Source organism: Convolutriloba macropyga, chromosome 2, assembly GCF_964194025.1.
Source record: "Convolutriloba macropyga chromosome 2, txConMacr16.3, whole genome shotgun sequence".
Classification (NCBI taxonomy): domain Eukaryota; kingdom Metazoa; phylum Xenacoelomorpha; order Acoela; family Convolutidae; genus Convolutriloba; species Convolutriloba macropyga.
The window spans coordinates 40,830,918-40,857,295 of record NC_134469.1 but is presented as its reverse complement, the minus strand read 5'-3'; the positions used below and the strand labels follow the sequence as shown (position 1 = coordinate 40,857,295).

General features: G+C 37.6%; 5 protein-coding genes across 6 annotated transcripts in view; 3 read left to right on the top strand and 2 right to left on the bottom strand.

Annotated features, from left to right (window-relative positions):
• LOC142358658 (elongation factor-like GTPase 1) overlaps window positions 1-23,207 on the top strand; it is a 37,159-nt gene extending 13,952 nt beyond the window's left edge. Inside the window, exons 2-6 of the mRNA XM_075410148.1 lie at window positions 14,804-15,291; window positions 16,601-17,280; window positions 17,542-18,011; window positions 21,637-22,503; window positions 22,707-23,207. Of these exons, the coding sequence (XP_075266263.1) occupies window positions 14,804-15,291; window positions 16,601-17,280; window positions 17,542-18,011; window positions 21,637-22,503; window positions 22,707-23,147 (2,946 nt within the window). The 3' untranslated portion in view covers window positions 23,148-23,207. The remainder of the gene's footprint in view (window positions 1-14,803; window positions 15,292-16,600; window positions 17,281-17,541; window positions 18,012-21,636; window positions 22,504-22,706) is intronic.
• Window positions 1-26,378, top strand: part of LOC142358667 (dolichyl-phosphate beta-glucosyltransferase-like) — a 303,077-nt gene that overhangs the window by 173,992 nt on the left and 102,707 nt on the right. The gene's annotated exons all lie outside the window — the stretch shown is intronic.
• The window catches only part of LOC142358660 (ATP-dependent 6-phosphofructokinase, muscle type-like), a 702,476-nt gene that overhangs the window by 605,808 nt on the left and 70,290 nt on the right, over window positions 1-26,378 (bottom strand). The gene's annotated exons all lie outside the window — the stretch shown is intronic.
• The window catches only part of LOC142358665 (putative isocitrate dehydrogenase [NAD] subunit alpha, mitochondrial), a 322,133-nt gene that overhangs the window by 225,466 nt on the left and 70,289 nt on the right, over window positions 1-26,378 (bottom strand). The gene's annotated exons all lie outside the window — the stretch shown is intronic.
• The window catches only part of LOC142358662 (tetratricopeptide repeat protein 5-like), a 263,093-nt gene that overhangs the window by 173,991 nt on the left and 62,724 nt on the right, over window positions 1-26,378 (top strand). The gene's annotated exons all lie outside the window — the stretch shown is intronic.

The following is a 26,378-nucleotide window of genomic DNA, read 5'->3' as shown; positions in this document are numbered from 1 at the left end:
CAGAACTTTTGTCTTTTATTAAATCCTAAACTAACTCATCAAACTAGTGTTGGATTCAAATCAATGCAGGTTTGGCTCCCACTTTATAGAGTAGAGAAAGTACTCACCAACTCAAACTATTTGATACGGAAAGTTGGTACGAACTATACACAATGTGTTCACAGAATTAGACTGAGAATGTATGAACCATTAGAGCCACCAGTAGATTTAGAAAATTTAGACACAAATAATTTCACGCCAGATCCTTTTCTTAGCAAGTACAGACAGGAACCAGAATTATTTGACAGCGAAATTCCCAGTTTGCTTACTCACACGTTCGCGGAACAAGCAATTACCGGAAAAGCAGAATCAACGACTGAAGATGCTGTGAATATTTCGTACAGATACCCGCTGATAAGAGCCGCACCACCATTTGCAGCCCTACCAGTACCTGAAAGACCGGACCCAGTTCTACCAGACGTAACACAGGAACGAGTGGAGGAACCTGAGTTCCCCTTCAACGAGTTTCCGATCCTAGACAGTGGACTAGAAGAGCAAGCAAACCAAGAACACTTATTTGTAGATATACCACAAAATGACCAGCAGGACGACAGACAGGAAAATACACCGGAAATCGCTGATCAATCTAATCAAATAACAATTCAAGCAGAAAACAGAGTAAATACAAGGTCGCCTGTTTCTGAAAACAGGCAGCAGTCACAGAAAACCGTTCGATTCAGTCCAAATACACAAATTCCAATTCCGCGTATGAAAGTGAAAGCAAAAGAACGGCAGTTTTTAACAACTATTGATGGTAAAGTTTTGGTTCCAATATCTGCCTATACGACAAAACCTGTAGTTAAAAAACAAAAAATCGTTGAGTCCTACAGAAAAAACATGGAGCAAGCAATTTTTCATCCACAAGCAGGACCTTCAAGAGCAACGAAATTTGATATGAAACAAAGTGCGGAGCAGAAAGAACAAAATGAACCTAAAACGCCGAATAAAACTGACAAAATCAAAAACAATGCAGGAAAAGCAACAGGAGACAAAAAGAAAAACCTGAAAAATCAAGTGAATGCCATTGTGAAACCAAGACTGAGAATCTACTTTAGCGAATCAGATATTGAGAGATGTTCGTACTCAATAGTGCGAGCGATCTCTGCGAATTCAACATTAATTGAGTCAGGACAAATAATTGACACTAGCAGCTTAAGCGAGGGAGCAGTGATTGTAACTTTTGATTCACTCACAAACCGCGTCAGGTACAATTTAGTAAACCACACAAGCATATCAAAAGCTCCAAATTATTTGGTCTTAAGGAACAGTCTCGAAAATCTGAAGTCAATTGTGCTTAAAAACCTTGACAAAAGGCTAGCATTCTCGAAAATCGATTGGTCATCGCCGATCTGTTTACCCTGGCCAATAATTCTGAGAACCATTTTCAGTGTTTTTTCCAACAGTGATATCGAAATATACTTCTTTAAATAAAAAATAAAATAAAAAAAAAATCTTTAAAAAAAAAAAGTAGAAACAGCGCATCTGCTTTGCAATGCGATGCCAACTCTTTGGACAAAGTTTCCTCACCTGAAGTTAATGAGAAAAAAAGTTATGACGATTTTTTAAAATCTGCCATGTATTAAGATAGGCAATACACATGTAAATGGGGACCGTGAGTCATTAAAAACGAATTTTTTCAAAATGAGCACATACAATGCACCGCCTGGCCCGGCTCAACTATCACCGTAATTTTGCTCACCTAAAAACTATTCGTTTCTCCAATACACGAATTTTTTGTTTTTTCCCATGTATTAAGATTAGGTATAGACATGTAAATTAGGACCGCTCTAATACTATTAACTTTAGGAGCAAATTACTACTTCTATTCAGTACAGCTCGCCATTAGCTTTCTATAGAGGTACTACTCGATCCTAATAATGGCTACAAAAAAAAAGAAATTTTTATTTATCTAATAAATTAATAGTTCCAATAACTTACTGGTCCTTGCTGTTTCTTATCTTCCCTGCTACCATCAACAGTAATAGCAGATGTCATAATTTTCCAAACTTCTTCTCTCCTTTTCTTTGGAATTTTGAATCCAATTGATAACAGCGAGGCACATATACCATGAACATTTATGGTAACAACACAGTGTAGCCATCCATAAGGAAGGTACACTGTGTCACCAACACATTGCCTACAGTAGAACATTTGACTACCGTATTTTCTCATGCAGTCAATAAATTCATTTTTCCTAGTATAGCATCTCTCTAGCACGCCACACATTTTTGATGGTGGGAAGAAAAACCAAAATTTCTCCCCAGAACCATAGAGAGTTATTAAGCAATCGATCGCCTCCATATAGTCGCTATGCCAACGAGTGAAATTAGCTTTATCAACTGTCAGTAGATAGCCTTTAGACAACTCTGACACAGCGGCTCCACTAGGCGAATTGAACTCGACAAAACCAGGCCTCTCAATTTCATCATTTGGAAATGCACCCAAATAGACATTAGCATCACAATTCGTAACTCTCGTTTCAGTTACAGTAAACCGCTTGGTTAGGTTGCTAATTTTTACAAGTTTATCCACACAGCGCTAAAAATTAGACAACTATGTTAACAATTCGAAATTGATTGCAATTATAGTTGATAAGTATAACACTTACAGTGTCGTTCTTATCAGTGTACCATACTGACTTTACACCTCGCAAGATGCTTGGTATAGTTCGATCGATATCCAATTCACAAGCAACCTCCGCAACAGGTTTCACATAATGTCCAGCAACATCACAAATATTTAGCAAATCATCAGCATTACTGTTACGAAGAGATATTTTCATGTTTTTGATCTGAAAAAAAAACATTTTTTCCATTGAGCGTCCATCAGTTGAAACTAGAAAAATAAACTTTATAACAGTAAGAGTTCAATTAAAGTATGTCCAGGAAAGGAAGTAAAAGCTGATTATCTAAAACAACATGTAACCCTTCTAAAAACTACAAGTCAAGTTTCAGTTCAAGTTTCATACTAAGTTCTATTTGCTCAACTTGTAAACAATGTAGGCTGTGCAGAACTGCATCTGTTTGATGCAGCACACTACACTTACAACGATTAGAAGGAAGGCGGGCCAGTCAAAACCGTCATCTGACGGCAAAGCAGCACCACAAACACTTGGTCTTGCAGCTGACCATACACGTACACCGTTCACCTCAGTATATGTGCCATTTTGGCAGCAAAACAATAAGTGGCCACGCCACGAGAAACTCTCGCAGCTGAAAGCCACGGCACACAAAGAAACAATGAGAACAATTTTCAACATTTTGAACTGAAAACATTTAGTATGTCAACATTATGAACACAACTATTATTTTTACCTGTGTACTTACAAAAGACAAGGCTAAATTCTAAACCTGAAACACAAATATTTTACTTTCAATTTTAGAGCGACCGAAGCAATGATGAGGCTTATTTTATCCCTAACCCTATTATTCCCCCCATTGGTTTTGAATACATTTTACGGAGAGCAGAAATACGATGATATCTTAGAAAAAGGAATTATTTTCAACGAGGAGACAAAAATTTTGCTCGCTGAAAAATTCGTACCAGTACAGTTTTTGATACCGTTTCCATCATTCAACTTCTCAATGAAATCTGATATTGAAAAACTACTGCATAATCTGAACCAAAAATGGAATCTCGAGTCGTCAAACTGTCCTCTTGACTTTACATCTCATTTCAATACCAACTCATCTCACTACAACATCAATTGGATCATGCACCAGCTGGAAATTGAAGTTGAGAAATCAAGAGCCGAAGTAGAAAAAATGCGGAACGAAACAGCAACATTTCTACAAACCGAAAGCGAAAAAAGCAACAGAATCAGAAGAGGAGCTCATGTTGGTGCTCTCGCTATGGCCGGAATTGGTTTATTTGGGAGCGGAATAATGATGGGAAGTTCAGGAGGATGTGGAGTGACAGGAATTTTTGGAAGCTGTCAAGATCAAGCGAAAGCGAATGCCCACAACATCGAACAGCTGACAATTTTTACGGAAGCAATTACAGAATATGTTACACACATAAAAGAGGAAACTAACGACAAATTTTTTATGGTCAGCAACGAGTTAGCAGAAATTAGAGAGATACAGAAACAAATGAGCGAAACTCAAAATAAAAATTGGGCAGTTGTTGAGGAACAATTTGACATTTTGGAAACCAATGTCCACATATTACGAAACTGTGACCAAATGCTTTATTCAAACCAGCAAATTAATTTCAATTTTGACACCGCAGCAGCTCTTCTCACATTACTCTACTCTGATGTCAAAAGCTACAGAGCAGCACTCTACAGCTACAGACTCAATTTGCTGAATTCTATCCCGACTCTTCTACAGAAACATCTACCGATGTCGCTAGTCCCAAGAGATTCACTGATGGCAATCCTGGACAATGTAGGACGTGAACAATATAAAGCTGCTGATAGACTTTCTTTGGCGATACCTACAAGTGACTTGATGTCATACTATGACGCAAAGTTGCTCAGAGACGTGATCACGGTTGAAGAAGGACTGATTGTGACCTTGGCCATACCACTAGCATCGCGTCAAACCGTTTTTTCAGTATATAGTGCTGAAACAGTACCAATGCCACAACCTGAGCCCCAGATGGCAATTAAATGGAGCATTGAAGCGCCATATCTTGCGATATCTGAGGATCAGATGGAGTCGATACCACTATCTGCGAGCCAGTTTGAGCAATGTCTGGGATCGTCAAGATACCGAATTTGCCATCAAGCAGTAGCTACGCAGCCAAGCCATGGATCTTGCCTTGCCACCTTGTTTTTTAAAACAACAATTGAAGCCATCCGAGAATGTGAGACTGAAGTAATCTTTCTGCCTAACCAAGTTCAAGCACGAAACTTAGGGTACGGTATATGGCTAATAACTTCAGCAACAGAGAATTATAGTCTTCGAAAAACTTCCATAGATACAGCTGTTCCAACTCAAAGCCAGATTGTCCCAGGATGCAAGATTTGTATTGTGACCATTGAGTGCGGTTACCAACTTCTAGGTCATATGATAAAAATCCGAGCAGATCTCTCAAGTTGCGACCGGATACCAGCAAAAAGAGTCCAAGTGAAACTTGCCGATCCATTAGAATTTCTACTAAGCGAGCTACCACCAATCGACAGCTTACCGTACTTCGAAACAACAACAACAGCTGGTGTCAACTTATTAAGAAAAGTCAGAGAAAAAATGTTATTAAATCCTGTAGTTACAAAATCAGAACATCTCTCAAATATTGCTAAACCTATAGCCCACGAAATGACAATGTTCAAACCATCACTTATGAAAGAATTCAGTTCATATGTCCCAATCAAACTATCACTCAGTCAAACTGTCATTGTCTTTATCTTAAACCTGATACTTCATGCTCTCTTCCTTTGGCTCTATCACAGATTTCGCATAATCAGACAGCTCGTCCCCTCTTTCTTAAAGCATGATGACAACACCAAAATTGGTGTGAAACCAGTTATTTGCGTCAAGATCAATTCAAAGATGAAATCAATCTTAAATGGAAACAAAAGTTTCACATTTTATCTGAACAAATCCAATCAATTCGTTCGAGTCGAGCATCAAATTTGAACTTGAATGCCAATAACATCGATCCCAATGTCATCGCCTAATCTATGACTAAATCAAGGCAATCACTTGTCAGCTCTCCTTCCACAAATCATATATCAACTGCTGACATTGGTGCAGAAGAGTTGTAAAATACTAATGCTTTTTCCAATGCGTTTTTATGAGACCCAAAATAATCCGGATCATCACCCTTTCGATATTCATATGGATTTTTATTTCGAATATATTCAATTGGATTGGAACTATGTGGCAGATTTCAAATCAACCAGCAGATCACAAATCAACTTTCGATTACTTGACAGAATGATGGACGAAACAAAGGAGTCCGGAAAGTTTTTCCCAAAAGGAGGGGAGAGTCAAGTATATGAATGGAATTTCCCGAAAAATCGAAACATTTTGTTCATTTCTTAACTATTGATTTATCATTGAAATTGTTTAATGTTTGTTATGTAAACAAGCCTCATCATCACTAACACAGATAGTTAAGTTGAAGTTAAGTTGTTAAATTGAAAGTCTTAAAAATACTTACTTTTATATCTCTAAGTTCGCTGAGGAGAGAAAATACTTGAAGATTGTCGACCCAGCTCCGATTGTTTCACCGCTTGGAAAATCCTGAAACAACTTAGCAAAACTGAGCATGCAAAAATATAAAATATCTAATTGAAACAATTTGATTCTCTACATGTAAGAAAAACGAAACACGTTAGTATACATTCCCTATTTGAAAACTCCTGTAACTTGGGGCTTTTTAAATTAGCTTAAAATGGTTTCCTTCAATGCATTTATTGAGAAAATGGTAAATGAGGATTGCCAGTTGGAATGTCTTAATGAAAAAGCTGATATTTCACATGGCCCCTCTGATTTGGGTTTATCGATGGAATCAATTGAGAATAACGCACATTTTTGTATCGGTATGAGTTTCGAACTTGTGTGGCGCCTCAATTTTTCAGATTAATCGAAGAAAAGATCAGAACCTATCTGAAATCCAAGTGTTGCAAAAGGATATTCAGAAAATTTACTTTTTCTGCAGTATCGTTTAAAGTGTATCGGAAAAATCAATGCAGATTTTGTTGTGCTTTTCTCTTAGTTTTCTATATACTAATTGTGTATATTTTGTACGTCTCATAAAACTTTTTGTACATTTCATTGTAGGGGTTCTGTTTCCAATGATTAAACGAGAAATAATTTTCTATCAAGCTTCTCAATTCTTGCGTCAACCAGGTTTAGAATTAGGTACGTATGCCACCATTCTTCTGATGCAAGATCTTTGTTTCTTGTTTCCTTGGTCTTTTTTGTCCATCGATTGCAATTTTTCCGCTGAAGTTTTAAGAATATCTGCAAAAACAAATGCGATTGCACTAAGGAATTGAAAAGAAGTATTCTTGTCATTGAAGAAATTTTAAGCCTGTTCAGATAAATTGATCGAATAGCAGTAGACATCAGAGTTTTGTGCTGCTGAATTTCAGAACAATATCAAGCCAATACCATCAATTGGTATACCCAGGAATCTAGCATTAAGAACACCTCTTTGTAAAAAGTGGACGTCATAATTGCTTTGTGTAAAACGAATCTACTGTTTTCAGAGTTCAATGTTAGCTGTTTTTTTTTTTTCATTTATCTCACTCTCGTCCAAAATGTGCTCAGTCTTTTCATAGTTAACCATCAAATTTTTCGTACTTGCAAGCAACACCTTGAATTAGTTTTTTTTGTAAAATTCATTTACCTATAGGAGAAAAGCCCCAGAACTGTTCCTTCATTAATTGTTAATAATTTATGCATTCACTAGATTCAATATTTTTCAATAAAAGTTTGAGAAATTGAGTTGAAGTTTGTATAGGTTCTTAATTCCTTGATCTTTGTTCTTTTATTGGCAGCATTGGTCCTTCGCTTGATAAATTTTTGTTCTTCTTTGCAGGTCGGTACTCTATCGGAAAAATAAAAAATTGGGCGCTTCTCTTAGTTTCCTGTAAACAATTTACGTATAGTTTTAAACCGTTTGTTAAGTCCCATTGTCAGGATGATGTATCCAACGAGTAAATATTGCTGCTTTGTATCAAATGTATAATATTAATTGTTTGAATACGAAAGAGTATACTAACTTGAATCATACACGTGCTGATTTACATTTTTGTTGTCGAGAAAACAATGCTTATTTTTCGTGCCGTTTATAGTGATGTTCTCCATAACTATTCCGTTTTAGCATGTGAATTGATAACACTTGATTTTTACTCTTGATTGATTCCTATGATAAAATGCTAGTAAACATTACATGTCAACGAAAGTCATAGAATTTGTAAATCAAAGATGTTGGTATGAAATGTAAAAGGGCGGTAATAACTGGGTATATTATTTGATCAAGATTTGTGCCTATTGCCATTACTGCCATCCATCATTTCTAATGGAATTGTTTGATAACAAGATTTGTCTCTGCGTTCACAATAACCGATAGGTTATGGGACCAAAGTTTTCCTCAGGAAAGTAATCAGCCCACTCTAAAAACGGCACTGTCGTTTTGTCTGTGCTGCATTAGAGGATTGCTGAAGTCAATTGGAAAACAGACGAGAGGACAAGGAGAGAAGACTTGTAGTCGAGCAGTGGTTAAGCGTCCGAAGGAAAGCAAGTGGGACTGAAGCTCTAACTACGTTGGAGAACGAGCTTGTGTAGCTGATTGGCGGTCTCTTGTTTGTGGAACACGACCGTTGGTAGCTGATTGGAAGACTCTTGTTTGTGGAGAACGAGCTTGTGTAGCTGATTGGGGATTCCGCTTGTGTAGAGGAGATTGTGTAGCTGATTAGAGGACTCTGTTTGTGGAGAGGTAGCGTCTGTAGCTGATTGGGGACTCTGTTTCTGTGGAGACTGTGTAGCTGATTAGAGGACTGTTTGTGGAGAACGAGCTTCTGTAGCTGATTGGGGACTCAGTTTGTATGCAGGAGATTGTGTAACTGATTGGTGGACTCTGTGCGGTGAAGCTTGTGTAGCTGACTGGGTGACTGTTTATGGAGACGGAGTTTGTGTAGCTGTGTGTGGGTTTTTGTGGAAGCTTGTGTGGGTGTTTTGTGTCAGTCCATGGAGTGGGAGATGTTTGTGTAGAAATCTCTACGAGGAATTCTCCAGATTACGTAGTATTGCTGAGAACAGCTCGGTTAAAACAACTGTTTTTTTTCACCCTCATTGTGCTTTCGTCACTGTGCTCATCGTACTATTTTGTTGCATTTTCATTGTGCTAAAACCATTTGTTGGCGAACACAACAACACACCGATTCGTCGCTTAATAACAAGGCCACCATTAAGCAACACATTTATACAATTGCTATAATACGGCTAGGTGTTTTGCGCGAAGTCCGAAAATGTCTTCCTTCAATCTATATCAAAAAATGCATTTTTACGTAGAACTGTACTAGCTTTCGCCTAAACCATAGTAACAAAGGGTACATAGTCTAGAAAGTAAACTACTATTGTTTGGGATTATAATTAGGTATAACAACAAAAAAACTAAAATAATTTAAACAACCAGAAAGGTAGAAATTGAGTTCAGGGATAAGTTTAAAGTCAGAAAAAAAACAATTTTTAGTGGGCGTGAGGAGTATTTCGTATATTTTGCGGAACAGTTTGAAGTACGCAGTTGAAAATAGGAAAAGTCTTTACTGGTGATGCCACTTATGAAGATTATATGCCTAATGTTAGGAATGGCGCACCAGAGAAACAACAAACACAAGCTGTAAATAAAAGAAGGGGAGAACTAGAGGAGAGGAGAGGAAAAGGACTTCATGGTACGAACTTGTTCAAGCATTAGATAAAAATTCAGTTCTGTTTCTCAGACCACAAAGGTGATGGCACTAAAGCTTGGGATGTACTTCGGTAAAGGTTTAAGCGTTTTAAGAGGCCCCAAGTACATAAACTTATCAGATTTAACTAGCCTTGAGAAGAACTCAAATGAGATCATAGTAGACTACTTAACAAGAGCAGACATGTATTACCACTTGATATTGGTGAACGAAGGCGCGAGCGAGAAGTTTTTTTTCAATGATTAAAGGACTACCTCAGGAATACGAAAGCTTCACTCCAATCGTAAAATGTAAAGAAAAGAAAGGGTTAGAATAATATAAGCCGGACCTTATCAAGTTTGATAACGAGAATGCTCAAAAGAAAGGAATATGTTCTGCAATAAAAAACGAAAATGCTTCAATTGTCAAAAAGTTGGACACATGGCTAAGGATTGTCGACTTAAGAAAACAAATAAAATAACAAACAAGGGGGCAACTAATAAAGTGTTTTGAATGTGGTGAGCAGGGTCACATCTCCAAATTTTGTTAGAAGCAGAAACCCCGAGAAAAAGGTTATAAGCCAGAGCAAAGGTTTGGTCAAAACAATCAATCGGGGTCTCAGAGCTTAGTTGAGTGCCAACAGATGAGTACGAAGAGTACTTCTCATTCTTTCAAACGACAAGTATTAATTCTGCCTTTGAACTAGTGTTAGACTCTGGGGCAACAAGTCATATGATTAAGGATGAAAACTTATTTTTTGAAATTGACAAAGAATATACAGGGACAATAACTAACGCAAAAAGTAGTAAAAGTTAATTCAAGGACAGGGGACAATTGAGATAAAAAGCGGTGTGAGCGGAGAATAAGATTGTCAAATGCACTACTTGTACCGATGTTTCTAAAAATTTGGTCTCGGTGTTAAGCTTAGAGCGGCTGAGGTTTTGTTTGGTAAGGACATAGCAATAAGAGCTAGAAACGGAGCAATTTTCCCGTTTGAAGAACATGACAGTCTATTTCTTTGGAAAACGGTGAATTGAACAGGTTCAGAAAACTGTAATTTGGCTAGTGGAGACCGGCTAATTTTATGGCACAAACATGCAGGACATAGTAATTTTGAAGATCTTTTGAAATCAAAGGATCAGACCATAGGACCTAAAATGAGTGAACATGTCTCGTAGGGAATTGCGAGACATGTCATATATAAGTCAAGGAAGTTTCAGGTTCCAAAAGATTCTGGGACAAAAGCCAAGGATATCTTAGAAATAGTCCATACTGATATATTAGTGCTTATTAATCCAGAAGCTGTAGATGGCCACCGGTATGCAATCGGCTTGGTAGACAGTTTTAGTAGTTATCAGAAAGTGTATTTTTTAAAAAGGGATGATGCATTAGAAAAATTTGTTTTAGCAGATATAGGAAATCCAGGAACGTTGGTGTGCGATGGTGCGGGCGAATTCAATTCAAACGAGATTAAGCAATTGTATAAAGCAAGGCTTAAAACTAGAGTTTTCAGCACCTTATACACCTGAAGAAAACGGTAAAACTTGAATGTAATTGGGGAACAATAACACCAATGGCGAGACGCCTCATTGAGCAATCGTTACATGATAAGACATACTGGGCTTATGCAATAATCATGTCAAGTAAAATTAAAAACTTTTGTTTCCACTCTGGGATCAAAAGATTACCATTCGAAGCAATGCATGGACAAAAACGAAATTTGTAATCTGGAAATTTTTCGTTGTTCTGCTTACGTTAATATCGAGAAATCATTCTGAGGAAAAACTGCTTGGACTTCACAAAAAAGTATAGTTTTTGGGTTCATCAGAAGGGTATATACGAAAAAGGCACGTTTGAAGTTAGAAACTCTAAGAGACGTAACTTTTAATGAACAGAAAATGTTCAATAATATCTCGTTGAGTGCAGGACAAGCGCGGTTAGAACAGGAAGCAGATCTGAATCATGTAGCATTCTTAGGTGAATTAATAAATGATAATGTGATACCTAAATCTACAGAAGCCTTAAATGATACCTAAATCTGCAGAAGCGGAAATTTGTATGAAGCAATGCAAACAGTACAATTCATTAGTTGGAAACAACGTCTAGGAACTTGTAGTCAACCAGGGTATCAAACCTCTTGGTAGCGGTTGGCATTTTGCTTTGAAATGCGGTCCTAGAGGAGAATCAGTGAAATATCCAGCAAGATTGGTAGCTAAGGGTTTTAGCCAAATTCCAGGTAGAGGCTACAGCCAGACCTATTCATCGACAACGCGCCTCTCAACTATCATGATATTTTTAAGCTTTGCATTCTGTAAGGATTCTGAGCTCAATCAGCTGAACATGAAAACAGAATACTTAAAGGCTGACATTGATGAAGAGATCTTTATTCAGCAACCTGGGGGTTTCGAAAAATACAATGAGCAAAGAAATCCATTAGTCTGCAAGCTTAATGAAAGTTTATATGGATTAGAACAATCTGGAAGGAATTGGTACTTTACAATAAAAGGTTTTCTAGATTTAGGTTTTGTTCCATCTGTTCAAGATGAGTGCTTCTTTATTAAAAAGGGCGATGATATAAAGGGAATGATCTGTCTTTGGGTAGATGATATGGTTATATTAAGAACGCGACAAAACTTTGCGAAAACTTCAAAAAAAAGTCAGTGGGAAATACAAATAAGTAGCTATGGTGACTTGAGTTGATTTCTAAACATTAAAAAAGGAAGGACAGAACAGAAAATAATGCAAGAGGCTTATATAGAAAAATTAATAGAGAAGTATAAAATGAGTGACTATAAGACACTGGAAACATCTTTGGATGTTAGCTGAAATCTTTCGAAACTTGTTTTCACCAGAAATAGGACGCAAAGAATATATAGAAATGCAGTCGTGTGATTATAGGGGCGTAATAGGATGTTTAAATTATTTGGCATTGACCACCAGACCAGATATTGCACATACAGCTAAATTTTTTCAATGCGTTTTGGGAAATCTGGGGAACATACATTGGAGCGCCGCAAAAGCTTGTCTACGCTACTTGAAGGCTACAAAGTCTGAGAAATCTATTTATAGAAAGTATGATAAATTGGATCTTAAAGGTTTTTCCGATTCTGACTGGGCTGGTAACGTAGATAGTAGAAAAAGTACGAGTAGTTATTGTTTCAGGCTTGACAATAGTTCACGTGCAGGCCGCTGGGCTAGTAAGTTACAAAGGTGCGTATCAACCTCCGCAGCTGAAGCTGAACTGATTGCAGTAGTAGAAGCAAATAAAGAGGTGGTACACTTAGCTAACCTTTAAAGGAAATGACCGTAGATGTTGAGCAACTGTTACAAGTGTTTGTTGATTATCATGCATGTATTGCTCTTAGTAAGATTTCCATGAACCATGGCGCGACCAAGCACTTTGCGTAAAAAAGCACTTTATTCAGATCTTAGTCGAGACCAGATTTTTGGGGCTGAACTACTTGTCTACCGTTCGCATGCGGGCAGACAACTAGAACAAAAATGTCACTTTTCCGTGATCTCGTAGGTTCAAACGCTGAATATGATAGGAGGGCTCTCAAATGTATAATATTAATTGTTTGAATACGAAAAAGTATACTCCCTTGATTCATACACGTGCTGATTTACATCTTTGTTGTCGAGAAATTAATGCTTATTTCACGTGCCATTTAAACTGACGTTTTCCATTACTATTCCCTTTTAGGATGCGAATAGATAACGCTTGATTTCGACTTTTGATTGATTCCTATGATCAAATGCTAGTAAACATCACTTGTCAACGAAAGTCATAGTATTTGTAAATCAAAGATGGTTGTATGAAATGTAAAAGGGCGGTAATAACTGAGTATATTATTTAATCAAGATTTGTGCTTGTTGCCACTGCTGTCATCCATCATTTATTTCCAATTTAATTATTTGATTACAAGATTTGTCTCTGCGTTCCCATTAACCGATACTTTGAAGCTTTTCAGTTCTTGGGTCAACCAGGGTTTTAATTTTTTCACTGGCTTCCTACATCTTCCTACATATGGCACCGTTCTGCTGATGAGAGATCTTCGTTACTTAACTGCCATGCTAATTTTTTTGTTCTTTTTTCATCCCATCGATGGAACTTTTCGATTAGCATCTTTGCTCATGACTTCGGCTTGATCTCAATACTCTCCACTTGGATTTTGAGCAGCTGATTTTTGTGGTAGTACACTCGCCCTTCAGGAAAATATTTTTAATCGCATTTGTTTTGAATTTTTTTCTCAATTGATGTTTCTTTTGCCGTCTGTTAATTAAATTTTTCATCTTGCTGTTAAAACGGAGTTTAGATTATGGCTCTCCTTTTTTCCTTTCAGAGCAAAAGAAACGTCAAATTAACAAATCAATAAAACCTTATGGTATATATCTATTGTATGAAATCAGCAAATTCCATTTTAGGCAATGCTAATTGGCATTGAACGGTATTGAACGGATTAGCGTCTAATTATAACTCACCATTATTATATAAGGTAACAAAACTGCACTGGAACCGATTTGTTTTTCTACTGCTTCATAATTTCTATTTAGCTTCTTAAATATTTAATTTTTGCAGTTATCCTACGCTCAAGCCAGAGCTAATTTTTTGCGCTTTGTAATCAGTTATTTAGTTTATAATAGTTTCATGCTCTGATTTTTTGCGAAGTTATGGCTTCTATTGTTTTCTGGCTTGTTAGGAACTCAAATGGTATTTGGCTACATCGGAATATGGACAACTGAGTATCCTTGGAAAAACAGCTTAACTGGGCATTAAGGGCAACATATTTTAAACAAAACTTTGAATCTTTTCAAGATATTAAACGCAGTAAGAACCTGCTCCCCGTTAAACTCTTTCTGCGAACAAAAAAATTTTAATTTTTTTTGTGGAAAATAGAAAAACAGTTACGGCCACCTGCTTTTACTCAGCCAACTTGATGTCCATTAGTCACTTGGAGTATTGATGAGTCTAACAAGACAAAAAATTGTTTTGGAACCTGAACTTTGTTTCTAGAAAAATGCAGCGCTCATTTGTGAGGTTTGCAATACTAGATAGGAATGAACTACCCAGTGAAATTAAAATCAAACAATACAGAAAAAATTTCCCCATGCTGCTTAGAATTTTCTTCTGCTCAGTTTTTAACTTGAACCCTTGATTGTGGAAGGTTACTTGTTCAACATGGCGTGACTTTAAATATGGAAATTTGAACTAGATTGTGTTGTTGGGTTGACGTATTATTAAAACGTGTGAACTTCATGCGTTTTTTTTCATTTAATGTGCCACGAATATTGAATTCACTTAGATTTTCTGTTATAATGTTAAAGTAATGAGTAATTTGTAAACATTTACACTGATGGACTAACATCAGTTGTATACGCCTTGACGTGGTTCGGAATTCAGTGTTCTTTTTTATTTTATAGGACGATTATTTGATAAATTTGATTGATTCTCCTGGTCACGTGGATTTTTCCTCAGAAGTATCAACTGCAGTGCGTTTATGCGATGGAGCTATTGTAATAGTCGATGTAGTGGAGGGCATATGTCCTCAGACACACGCAGTTCTTCGACAAATATGGCAAGGAAAAATTACTCCAGTGTTGGTGATGAACAAAATTGACAGACTGATAACTGAGCTGAATTTGAGTCCTATTGATGCGTACCACCGACTGGTCAAGTTACTGGAGGAAGTTAACTGCATAACGGCTGGGCTAAACCAATCGGATGTGTTGACGGCCATTGAGGAGGAGCATAATAGTGCTATTACTGGTACGAAAGTAGATGAAAATGAGGATATTGTTTATGAAACTTCAGACCAAGATGACGAGGATGAGGAGAATACAAAGATGTATTTTGCTCCTGAAAACAACAATGTTGTCTTTTCCAGCGCAATTGATGGCTGGGCCTTTACGTGAGTATAACTGGTGACCGGACAGTAGATCAAACGGACAATAGATCGAAACAACAAGTACTATTTTTAACGCCGATGGGGCTTGTCTTATTGTGGTAATGTGACACGAAACACAAATTTGAACAAATATCCAGAAATCACAAAGTTTTGATTGAAAACTTGTATCAAAGTCATAAAGGCATTTGTACAAACATAAAACCGCTAAACAGAATAATTTTTTTCAGTAGAAAGAAGATAAACCTGTTATTACTGAGACCAAGCACCAAGCCATTAGTTATCAACTCAATGTATTAAATAGGTTAACTTCTTCTTCATCAGGAAGCCAATTGGATATTTCCTTGAAGCTTAGTCAAATCTACAAAGAGAGCCAAAAATCCACGATGAAACCAAAATTAGCCTTTCTGTCTGTGCGTCTATTAAAACGCTTAATTGTTCCAACTCTTAGCGTAAGACATAATGTGAAACAAAATTTGATACAAAAATCTATGATTGCAAAAAAAAATGGCGCTAGCAGTAAAAAAAATTTCGTCAAATACCAATTGTTCACAAAAAAAATCTTAAGCCGCGATAACCCCTTTGATAATAAGTTAAAAAACTATTTGAATTTAATGATTGATGAACGCTCAGCGATGAATATATCATCGGCCAAAATGGACAGAACAAAAAAACCCAGTTCAACATATAGTTCCTTCCCCACTAAGTTGGGGTCGGAACAAAGAGTTAGATTGGGACAGTAGATCGAAAGTTAATATCTAACCTCATTGGCTGAAATTAAGTGTTAGTTGCGAGACGACAGGTGATTACCGGTCATCAAAACCGAACGTATTTTTACGACCGAACATATTTTTAATTGCTCATTAGTCTTGCGCTCTTTTTAAATGCGATTTCTCATTTGATCGATCTGTTGTCTGGCGCTATTGACTTTTTGTCTTCAAAAACTGTATGAACAGGTAAAGTCCCCAGGACATTAAGTCACTGAACAGATCTGAGAGCTTGACGAACTCTCCCCACCCCCAATGCATCTCTTTTGCTGCTCCCTGTCTTTCCCTTTATAAGCTGAAGCTAGACTCACTTAGCCAAACCTGGCTACTACTGAGGCCAACTCCTTGACAGTCTTTCGAGAGCGATTTGTATGGTACGCGGTATTATGAGTGATTTTTCAAATTTGATTATCGTTCTAGCACCAGTGTATCCACCATTTAAGCAATAATCTTTTTGACCTGTCAAATGCGGCTACATTTTTCCGGATAGGGCTACCTGCTTGTACAAAAAGTAGGAATTGTAGTAGAAATGAACTTTGTTGTTTTAGAGTTGACACGTTCGCCTCCTTTTTCTCTGCTAAATTGGGCTTCAAAGTTGAAACATTGAAAAAAACTTTATGGGGCAACTTTTACGTAAATTACAAGCAACGAAAAATATTCAACAATGCTTGGCGCAAAGGAAAGAAGCCGTTGTTCGTGCAGCTGATTCTCGATAATATTTGGGCTGTGTATCATGCAATAAACAGTAAGAACAAAGAACAGGTAACAAAGATATGCAACTCATTGGGAGTGAAACTTTCGCTGAGAGACACGCAGTATAAAGATCCGAGGCCTGCTTTGGTGAGCGTAATGAGCCAATGGCTACCAATTAGTGACACAGTTTTGTCTGCTGTATGCCAAATTGTACCACCACCCAGCTGTCTCTCCGATGACCGCGTTTTGTCGCTCTTCACAACAGATAACAAAACGTATGAAAATTGGCCAGAAGCCACCAAAAACTTGAAGCATTCGTTTACAAAATGCAGTGCTTCGGAGGATGAACCAGTGATTGTTTACGTGTCGAAAATGGTACCATATGATCGGAAAGAGTTGCCAGAGAATCGAAAGGGTCCAATGAGCATGGAGGAAATGTCCCAGAAGCGAGAAGAGGTGATCAAACGACTGAATGGAGTTGTACTGGAGAGTGAACATGTCGAAGACTCAACGGAACTTTCAGCTCTGAAAACAAGTAAGGGCGTCACTCAGTAGTCAAAATTGGCTAAATTGAATAAATATTAGCATATGTGACCAAGTGGAGCTGTCATCTTCATTTAATTTGCAAGCCAGAAATATGCAAATGATATCTGTGCAGCTTCTTTGTCGGTCCTGACTTTTTCAGAATTGAAATACGTGATATTAGGTTTTTTGAAATCCTATGTGGTAGTGTTTTTATTGTTTTAAAATGTTGAGCCATATTTGAATTTGCTAAAGAAGCTTCTTCTTGTTTCAGGTGAGGCAGCAAGTGAAATCCAATTTGCCGAAATTTTACAATGCACTGAATTTGTGGCGTTCGCTCGAATTTTTAGTGGAACTTTGCGGAGGGGTCAGGAAATCTATGTTCTCGGTCCAAAACACGACCCGAGCGCTGCATCACAATCTGAACTGGAAAACTACGTTAAGGACTCCCTGGCTGGTGGTGGTCTTGAAACCAGTGGATTAGGTGTTCACGCAATGAAAGTCAAAGTTGAGAATGTTTACGTACTCATGGGGAGGGAACTGGAACTCGTCGACAATGTTCCTGCGGGAAATCTTCTTGGTATCTCTGGCTTGTCAAAATGTATAGTTAAGAGTGCTACTGTATCGTCAACACTCCTATGTCCAGCGTTTACGGCTCTAAACGAGAGTTCGTTGGGAATTATTCGAGTAGCTGTGAACACACCCAAGTCTTCAGATCTGGCTTGTCTGATCAAAGCACTCAAGGTTAGTTAATCAACAATGCTTTATGTAGCTGTGCTCCTTGAAATAAGGAAGCCTGATCCTCAGAAGTCCAAAAGAAGAGAGATACTTTCAGTAGAGATATTCTCTAATTCACAGCTGACGTCACCCTCTAAAAGACTGCTATTTATTACTTTTACAATTCAAAGAATTCGAATTGTATCGACAAGTGGATTTTTTCCGTTTGTACACTTTTGTCAATGAGAAGTCAAATTGGAGTAGTGACGTCTATCACGCATTCTGGAGAAGTAAGAAGAGCGAAAGCAAGTAGTTGTAAGGCGTGACATTTTTTCAAACTGCTTTTAAAGTGAAGTGAGAAAATGGTGTTTATGCATATTTTTAACTGCTCTCAATCAAAGTTTGAATTAATTATTGTAAACGTGTGTCTTTTTACGCAACGGTTTTGCGTTTGAACGTTTTTGCGCTTTCGGTTAGAGCATTCTTTGCTCTCTTGTGACTTTTTCGCGCCTGAATTCTAATTTTTTGACCCTTTTGACTTCTCGTCTTCAAAATCAGGAAAGTTTGAACGCCTGGAGGGCATTAAGGGCGTTTTGAGCCTTTCGGGTTACTCGACTCTCCAAGTATCAAATTCGCCGAAATTGTTTTAGAGATATGAATTCATGGCGTGAAGGGCGGTGGTTCTTTTGAGCCCTCTCCCCTCCTTACTGACAAGGCCAACCGACCGCTCGCCAGTCGTTAGAGCAATTCTTCCGACGTCAGTCAATTATGTTCTCAATTGCTGTCGTTCCGAAAACTTGGTTGCTAGAATAAAAGCGATTTTTAGCGATGACGTGCGTACCAAAGCCTGTATAGCGTAGTGGTTAAGATGTGAGACTGCCATCCTGAAAGTCGCGAGTTCAAAACCATCGGGTCGGATTTTTTTGCGCACAAATAATTAATGAGCTTACCAAATAAATTATTACACATAAATAAAATTCACGTGCCTTTCGTTCGGGAGCAATTCATCTGACGTTACATTGTTTGTTTTGGTTTTTAAGAGTAAATTTTTACTTGCTGCAATTCGACGTCTGTTTTTGCTGTTTTTCTCTTCATTTTCTGCTCGAGTACTTTTCTACTGCTTTGCAGTTAAAATTTATCTGCGTGACGTCATTTCTGCTTTTAGGTCGATTGCCTGACTTACCTCACTAAAAAAATGACTTCTGAACTCTTTTATGGAACTTTATTTTATGAAAATTTACTAGTTAAAGATCGATAGTGTGCATCTAAGCAGTGTCAAACTTATATGCCCTAATTCTTGAGTATGAGTCTGAACTCACTTATGGAACTTCATTTTATGAAGATTTACTAGTTAAAGATCGATAGTGTGCATCTAAGCAGTGTCAAACTTATATACACTAATTTTTGAGTATAAGTATTGAGTTTTTGACTTCAAAAATCAATTTTGAAAAAGCTCTTTTAGGGCTTTTTCCTTATAGACCGTACGTGTATCATAAAAATGACAGTACGTATCTAACCCAAAAAATGTAGTGGTCTACTAAAGGACTTTTGGTCAATCTGCCTATCTGGTTTCGTTAGATGTTTCAATTCATTGAAGGCTCTAAGCGTCTATCGCGGCTATTTTCCGGCAATCTGCCGGCTATGTTTTTATTTTTGCGCGTTTTGTAGTTCTTTGTCGTTCTATCTGAATTTCATTGGTCCCATTACAAGGCATTATTGAGTTTATCGAATTAGCACAATTATCTCTTTCAACGGACGATTCTGTTGAATTGATGCATTTCAAAGAAATTAATTTTGTGCTTTTTTCAAGATCTGTTCTCATTTTTTGTTTCCAATAAGAAGTCAAAATACTCTAGTGGTTTTTGTCAAGCTGGTGTAATTGAAGGGGAATGAAACATCGAGTAGTCTATTTTTTTTCAAAATGCCTTTAATGTGGAACGAGAATTTGGTGTTTGATCACATTTTGGTATTTTGAAAGCGATTTTTTTTCAATTTCAAGGTGTGCTGTTTTTCTCGTATTTTTTCTCTGCTGGTGGTTTCAGCAGGTCATGCTTGTATAGTTTTTAATGGCTGCCGTCAGCCTCTCAAACGGATATTATTTAGGCGTTCTCCTTTTTTTGTTTCGCTTTACCTTTTGATCACGTTTATCGCTTTACAGAAGTCACGATTTTCACGTTTGACTTCTGACTTACTTCACTCTCTGTTTCAAATGAACGGATTTTGAATTCTTTCATGCACTGAATTACGCAATATAGTGAATACCGTCAAAGTCAAAAGAGCAAAGTCAAAAGACGGGATAAACGTTTAAAGAGTGGTCATTAAGTCTTAGTGCATTAGGTTATTTTCAACGGCTCTTTTTGCCGGTAATCTACCGGCTATATCTTTATTTGAATTACTGAAAAAGTAGTTAATTATTTTATGGTTTAGACAATTTTTTTAAAATTTTATCGTGATATTTATTCTCACTAATGACCTCAAACCTTATTAGTGGCATATAACTTTTTTGCTGACTTTCACAAAATTTTTTTAAACGTAAGTGATTTGTTTTAATTTTGAATACTTCTGTTTTTGTTGTTAGTTGCTACTCAGTCTCACTAATGACAAAAATGGCAGTTATTTTTTGATATTTGACCGTGCTTGTTGGTCCATATATATTTGACCATATATTTGTTTGTTAGTCTGTTGGCGTCAAAATTGACAGATCTCACTGTTTCTTTTACGTTAGACAAGATCGAATTTTCTATTGGTTCCATTCTCAGCCAATATTTTTGACCATCCATTTGTTTTCATTGAGATCTAATCGTTGCCTGTATTTGTTGTTAGCTTTGTTACATTGTCACGTGATCGTGTAAATGAAATTTTAATCTTCCTATAAGCATTTTTTGTCTAAAAATTGCAATGTCTCGGACTTTGATATCGGTTGCTCCTTTACTTTTCTATTATCTATTTGATTCTTTTAATGACTTAGTTAACAACTTTTTTATAAAGAAAAATCAACTGTGTTCAGAAAATGTTCTTGATAATTTTTTTGTTTTGGTAAATGATATTTGACGACTTCATTATTCAAGTTGTTCTTCTGCGGAGGTTGACAGTCATGTTGTTACTTTTTTTCAATTCTTTGGCTTTTTCTTCGGCACTTCTCGCATTTCAAGAATCCGATGAATCTTTGTTGAAAAAAAACAAAGCAGGAAAGCCGAGAAAAAACCAAATCTTCATCGGATTGTCGAAATGCTGCGAAATGGTTTTACGAGGCCATTCCTAGACATTTCTTTGTCTAATTTCTTGTTTAGTCAATGAAAATTCTTTGAGTTGTAGGCGAGGACTTGTCTTGCTGTTTTATTAATTCGTTTTGTCTTTTGATTACGTTTTTCGTTTTACTAAGTCACCGTCACGACTTTCGCGTTTCACTTCTGACTCACCTCACTTACTGTTTCAACTCCATGGCTTCAGAGTTCATTCAATAATATAACGAAAATATATTCATTGTCAAAAAGCGAAATCAGAAGAAACGGTATATACCAATTAATGTCAATGTTTAAGGTCAATGTTTTTAAATTCAACTCAGGGTATGTTATATTTATCCGGATGACGCTTGTGCAATAATTAATTTATTAATTTTCTGAATGCTGATGGTTTGTTCGAATTGCTTCAGCTGCTCAATCAAGCGGACACGAATGTGCAAGTGTTGTTGCAAGAAACAGGGGAACACGTCCTTCTAACGGCAGGTGAAGTGCATCTCGAGCGTTGTCTGAAAGATCTTGAGGAGTTTGCACAGGTGCCGATCACTGCATCAGATCCAATCGTACCGTACAGAGAGACTATAATTGTCCCACCAAAAGTTGATCGAACAAACGAGATCATTGTCAACTCGAAAAAGGTAGACACCTTTGCCCAGGTTTCAGAACCAATGTTTTCTCTGAAGTTTTCTGCAAAGCCACTGCCGGCGTCAATTGTATCCCTATTAATTGAGAGTTCAACTGTGCTCAAAACTCTTGATCGACTGCTAAGACAGGAACTGGAGCTAACAGATCTCATCCCTGAAGCTAAAAGCGAGCTAGAAATTTTTGTTGATTCGCTGCATAACACTTTGGACAAAGAAGGACCATTTTGGTCAAAACTTAAAGACAAAATATGGACTTTTGGACCTAATCGGGTTGGAGCTAATATTTTGATAAATCAATGTACCAATTACGATAGGCCTTCAATATTTGACCTGGCTTTTGGGAAAGCATCATTTGACTGGTTGAGAGAATGTGACAGCAGTATATCACATGGATTCCAACTGGCAACTGCATCTGGTCCACTTACTGAAGAACCCATGCTTGGAGTGGCAATTTTTGTACATGAGTGGTCACTTCATTCGCATGAACAGCACTTGCAAGTGACGAAAGAAACAGGTGATGAAGACAGCGTGAACCATGAAAGCAACAGTGGCGCTGGATCATCTGTGTCTTGTTTCACAGCACTTTCTGGCAAGCTTATTTCTAGCAGTCGTGAGACAATCAGAAAAGCTATTCAGGTAAGGCTGATAGGTGCGGTGCTAGAGGAAAGGAAATAGACAGGAAAGTTTAACTAAAGTGGAATTGGCCATTATATTCATGAATACACAAAAGATTTTAGTTCTAAGATGTTTGGTTGTGATAGCTTTATATCAACTCACAGAAAAACGTTCGCCAAATGCGATTTCTTAATCTCTTGCATTCATTACGATGTTCGTTGTAGTGTCAGCCTTGTCGATTGATGGAAGCAATGTACAAGTGCGACATCACAGTTTCAAGTGAGAAACTTGGTGCTGTATACGCGGTTCTAAATCGGAGACGTGGTCTGATAGTCCAAGAGGACATGACGGAAGACCTAACAGCTTATCATATCGAGGCCTCACTCCCTGTCGAGGAGAGTTTCGGGTTTGTCGGAGAGATGAGATTGAAGACATCCGGTCGTGCCTATCCTCAGCTGGTGTTCAGCCATTGGTCCGTAATCGAGGAAGACCCTTTCTGGGTCCCGACAACTGAAGAAGAGAAGACCTTGTACGGTGACGTTGCAGACACAGAGAATTTTGCTCTGAAATGCGTTTCTAAAGTTAGAAAAAGGAAAGGTCTCTCAACGCACTTCAAAGTTGTCGAGTTTGCTGAGAAACAGAGGACTCTCAGCAAGAAGAAATGATGTCTCTTTTATGTTGTAATGATATTTTAAATTTTAGCTTAATTTAAAATCTAAAAATGGTCGCTTTTACAAAGCCAGTTCATGTCGACTAAGAATATCAAACTATAGAATTTTATTTGTTAATTGCCTGAGAAAGTTGCTTTTTTCACTCGTATGAATAGATTTAGTATTACTAGAGAAAAGGAAATTCCGGAGTATATTTGTAATTGCTCTCAAGTAAGATTTGTAGTAATAAGTTGAGTCTTCTTACGCAATTATTCTGACCATTTTGATTTCTAGTCGAAAGAAACCGGAGAAACCAATGAAGACCAAGAGAATTAAGTTGAGATGCTATCGAGCATGAAGACTCAGACTCAAATAAAACTTATAAAATATTCACTGTCTATTAATAGAATGAACTCAATTCTGAGTGGACAAAAATGTAAATAAAAAGTATAAATACGAAATGCATAACACGAAATATTCATTCGTTCTTCAATTGATTCTTGTGAAACTTAGTGCTATTTTCCATCCTCAGAACTTGTGAAATTTTCTCATCTTAGCAGAATACCCGACGCTTGCGAACCTAAATACTTAAGAAAATATTTGAAGGGAAACATAAAAACTGCACACGGAACCTAAACATTAGTAGGAAACTCCTATTAGAATAGCTTTGCAGAGAGTCACCATATGGCGACAGAGATCAAGAGCGTCATTCTGCAACACTAAAGAAACGGAATCAGAGAAAAATTATCACAGTTGAAGCTTCATAAAAAAACAATTGTCTTAAAATTCATGTTTATCTCAAACTAATGTTTATTCTTTTGGGAAATTTATCACACAAAAACAAGCAAATTCTGGATGCCGTTTTACAATTCCCCAATATCAAAATTGTTCCACCGATCTCCAAGAGGTATGGAATAATCATCATTAAAAATAAATCAAACTCAACAAAACTTAAACTCCCAGAAGGTGATATACACGAACTCATAAAAGCTAACACAGGAAAAACCAACTTAATCACCTCACATAAACCAATACGCCAGACCAGCCCACTTTGTCGATTGAAAACAAACGGACAAGATCAACAGGAGAATTGTTCTTTTCGCCCATAAAATACAACAACAGATATGGCCGCGCCGCACCCTCCACACGTATCGCTCAAACGTTTTGCCGGGCTACCCAACGAAAACTGGGACCAATTTGAAGGTCTTTTGAGAGCAAGCATAGCAGTTGCCAGAATTCCGGCGGATCATAACCAACAAGCCCGATACCTACATTTACACCTCGACGGAAACGCATTAAACTATTATCTACGCTTACCAGAAAACACACGAAACGCCCTTGATGACGCATTAGAACAGTTACGCAACCGCTACTCAGGTCCAGACCAACGGCTTAATTTTGAGTTAGATTTACAGAGCAGAAAATTTGATCCCGTGAAGGAACAACCAGACGGTTTTCTAACTGACTTACAGCGGCTTGCCAACTTAGCAATCGTCGATGACGTTGGTGCCGGAATTGACCGCAATGACGAGCGGACAAGAAGAATCCGAGAACAATTTATACAGGGGATGCCCTTCAAATACAAAAAAGTTCTTCTCAGAGAATTGGACAATGTCGGCGTAAACGACTTATGCTCTATAGTCAAAAGACGACTTCGAATAGACCAATTAAACCCAGAGCCAGCACACACCGCAGCCTTCAACTCACTAACAAGCTCCCAAAACTCTGCTTTTAACCAAGCGGTCGAAAATATAATGGCAGCAGGAATAGCTTCAATTCAGGCATCAGTCTCACAAACAACACCACCAAGATGGCCGAACACCACCCAGAATAAATTTAACAAGCCTTTCACAAACTACAACAGAAATAACACAGCATACAGAACGCCAAACCAAAGTAGAAGCTTCTCAGGTTATCAAAACCGCCCTTTCTATCGAGTTAGAGGAAGGGGTACAAACGCGATAAGTAGATACAACAACCAAAGTCAACAATACAACCAGCGACAACGATCTCCCACGCCAATGCGAACTTTTTGCAGGATATGCGCAAGCAACGAGCATACCGCACGTGATTGCACTCAGAGGCAACCACCTTATCGCGACGCAACAATGCCATTCAACCAACAGCCAAAAAACTGAATGACCTGCATGATTTTCTACAAAAATTTCTTAGTGTACAACTAGCTATAACGAAAACGTCTTTCTAATTCCTATTCAATTAGGCTCAATTACAATGAAAGCCATAGCTGACACTGGAGCATTTAGTAGCGCTATGTCACAAAAACATTTTAATAAAATCTACAATCATCTAACGCAAAAACCCATAAAAAAGGCACCACCGGAAATTACCGTCTCCACAGCGTTTATGCATCAGTCTCAAATCTTATTCACGACAAATTTAACATTCAAAATTGGCCATTTAGAACTCACAGAGGACTTTATGGTTTTTTAGAAACTCTCCGGCATATTACTTGGATTCCCCTTTTTCGACAAAAATGAAATAACAATCGACGCCCACAACCGCTATCTACATTTCCCTGATTTCACATTTCAGCTGAATTTGATGCAGACGGCAGGCTCAAAAACATCGAAACGATTCAATAATAAGCGCAAAATTTATCTTAAAACAACCACTCGAGTTATAATTAACCCTGGCGAACAGAAAATGATTGAACTCATGCCCTATCAACCATTAGAAACAGATCACCAAATTGGAATAGTAGAGCCTACAACAAAACTCGAAAACATAGGAGTCTGCCTTACGAGTACGATAAACAAAATGCTAAAGGACAAACCAATTCAACTAATGGCTATCAACACAACGGAAGTACCGATCACAATCGAAAGAAACACACTACCTGCAACCTTCACGATAATCACACCCGAACAAGCTCGCTATCTTATCCCATTAGAGCCCAAGTTGCTGGAAACAGATAATTTGTCAAAGACAACAAAAACCATATCGAAACATATTGAGAAAGTAGCGAAGGGCCAGCTAAATCACATCACAATTAACCACAACGCAAAATATTGGTTCCCAACCCCAGAGACAACTGAAGATCCATCCAAACTCACAGGACTAGAAAAACGGATTTACGAAGAACTCACTCGCTTCAAGAAGAGAGAGTCCATTCGACCACTGGATAATGTAGAGGACCAAAAAACATTCTTGGAATCCTTTAACTGGCACGGAAGTGTCCTAACAGACGACGAAAAGAAGAAGACAGAGGATCTCTTATTGGAATTC